This window comes from Lathyrus oleraceus, chromosome 6, assembly GCF_024323335.1.
Source record: "Lathyrus oleraceus cultivar Zhongwan6 chromosome 6, CAAS_Psat_ZW6_1.0, whole genome shotgun sequence".
NCBI classification, from domain to species: domain Eukaryota; kingdom Viridiplantae; phylum Streptophyta; class Magnoliopsida; order Fabales; family Fabaceae; genus Lathyrus; species Lathyrus oleraceus.
In genome coordinates this window covers 286,532,953-286,535,506 of record NC_066584.1, presented here as the reverse complement: position 1 = coordinate 286,535,506, position 2,554 = coordinate 286,532,953, and the positions used below count along the sequence as shown (strand labels likewise).

The 2,554-nt window shown below is 34.7% G+C and overlaps 1 protein-coding gene across 1 annotated transcript; it reads right to left on the bottom strand.

The window, feature by feature from the left end:
- Positions 1–565: 565 nt before the first annotated feature.
- LOC127093064 (uncharacterized) lies at positions 566–2,092 on the bottom strand. The gene is made up of 2 exons (XM_051031964.1): positions 1,700–2,092; positions 566–1,235 (listed from the first exon to the last, which is right to left on the bottom strand). The coding sequence occupies exons 1-2, from the start codon at positions 2,054–2,056 to the stop codon at positions 717–719; spliced, it is 876 nt and encodes a 291-aa protein (XP_050887921.1). The 5' UTR covers positions 2,057–2,092; the 3' UTR covers positions 566–716.
- Between the last annotated feature and the right edge of the window lie 462 nt (positions 2,093–2,554).

Genomic DNA, 2,554 nt, shown 5'->3' with positions numbered 1-2,554 from the left:
TGTTATCACAAAAGGATGTCTCTAAGTAAAAACGGGTATTTGTGAACTTTAAATTAATCTTTTAGTTTAAGGCTCACAATCTTTGCAGGTTTGTTTCATGGATTTTTTTTGGGACGTGAATATTAACATGAATTTTTACAACTTTTAAATTTTAGAGGTGCCGGGTGCTCCACCCTCATTTTAGATTTGGATACTCTTCTATGTCATTTCCACCCTATGTCATTTCCACCCTGTTTTTTTTCTCGAGATTTTGCGACACATATATAAAGAGATGTGCGCCCGTTTCCGTTTGCCACCCTAGTTCAATGAATGTTGGGCAAAGGTTAAGATAACTATCATTAAACTACTATTTTGCTTCTTTTCAACCAAGAAAAATGTAAAAACAGTTGGATTTTATTTATATATTTATGGTTAGCAGTAATAGTAATCACTATACTATCAAGTATAGGTATTCTCATTTATTAGAATGCACATCGTTATAAATAAATATTATCATGGGCTGTATTTCATGGATGGCTGATGATGTGTTGAATGTTTTTGCATATTCTGCTAAGAGCTCCCTATGTCAAGACACATCTCTAATTTATTCATATAACATCATATCATATGATTATAAGCTCTACATTGTATCTATTGTTGATTTCTCATTACAAATCAATTCAACAAAAATATCACAATCAACTCATCAAACCACAGGTTCACTGTAGAGGAGTCCATTATAGCATCTTTGTCCATGAACCCAAAAATGGAAAAATAGCAATAAGCAATCGAACCAGAAGGGGTGTGTCGCTTTTTCTTTCTCTTCTACTCAACCTACCACCTTCCATGGCCATCCTTTGTGACCCTTTCTTTGCTTGAGATCTCCTTGTTCTTGGCCTAGCTCTCTCCAAGTCATCCCATCCACCAAAACTCGGTGCACTTCGGCTACCACTGTCAACTGAACTGTCGTTCTCAACTACCCACGACTGCATCCCTGCCTTCCTCGTACTAGTTTTCTGGTTTTCTTCTTCGGGTTCTTCCTCAACTCGGGTGTTATTTACATTTCCGCGTTTCCTCTTCGTCCTATACTTGCGCTTTCGTTTGCTCTCATTCCAATCCCATAATTTCTCAAATGCTAATGCAAGTGCTGACTGACCGAGAGGAATTGCTAATGCCATGAAGAAAGCTTTTGAACCGGCAGAAAGAAACCATGACAAGAGGATGATAGGCAGCGTCCAACCATAGGACTTAAAAACCTGCATTGTCAAAAATGAATTCAAAAGCCTTGCACCAATAAGTACTATGCATGCACTAGCAACCAAGTGATCAGGTTGTATTTACTTCCTGAACATATTAAACCGGCGAGAATTCGCCAAACATTGCTACATTCAATATAGTCAAGATCGAGTATTGGATTGGATTGTAAGATCATATAAGACCTTACGTGCTAAGAATGCCTGAGAGCGTTACGATCAGAGAAAGGATATGTCCATAAGTTGTTTATTTGATATAGAGGTTGTTTGGATTGGTTTATTTGACTCTATTTACTAGCATAAACACTAGGAAGACAGTTTGGGAGAACTTATGTAGCAGCATATGACATATATCTATAAACTTTTTCAACTTATTTCTACAATCTCTCCACAATAGCTTATGAAAACAACTTATATAGGTAACTTATAAATAAATTAAAAAAATAAAAAAGGAAAATTCGGTTTACCTTGAGAACCCACAAACTATCTAAAGCATCTACCCAAGTTCCACTATTTACTTCCTCCGTTTCTTCTGGAGACTCATCAGACCACCACCTCCTCTTCTTCCCATATTCATCATCATCATCTTCTTCCTCTTCATATTCTTGTTCTAGAGGCTTGGTTCTAGCATTGTTGAAGCTGAAATTTGAGGGTCGAAAAGTATCATTGGAATCCCAACGCGGGAAGTTGTTGGAGGAAAAAGAGATGCGAGAATGAGAAAGGGGTTTTGTGTGAAAGGGTCGCCATGGATAACGAGGTTGAGGTGGTCGAGGAAGGTAACCAAGGAATGTGGAACCTTGGCAGCAGTGGTGATGAGCTTCCATCTATCACATACACTCATCTTCATTATCTCTATCCAATTAATTAATTCTATAAGATTTAAAATGTAATAAAAAATATTATTTTTTTAAAGAAAATAAAAAGATTTTGCTAGTTGCACCCACATTTTTGCTACTTACACTGGCTAGGCATGATACTTAATACTAGTATCTAACTAGTTGTTTACCGCACGAATTTTTTTATTAAATAATAACTAATAATAAAAATGTCTTAAAAATAATAGAAATTCAATAGATGTGTTGTATACAAGATATAACAGCCTTTCGATTAAAAAATAAATGAAATAAAAGCGAGGTAAATAAAAATACAAAATAACCATTCGATATAAGATTAAATGTTATGAGTGTATTATTGATAGTAAAAGTTTGCCAAAATTAATAAATAATTATAATAGATAAGTAAAAAAATATTTTAAATTTTGAAACGGTTCTATAATGTAACTCTTAAAAATACAATATATTATTGTCCATTGTCCGTGTAAA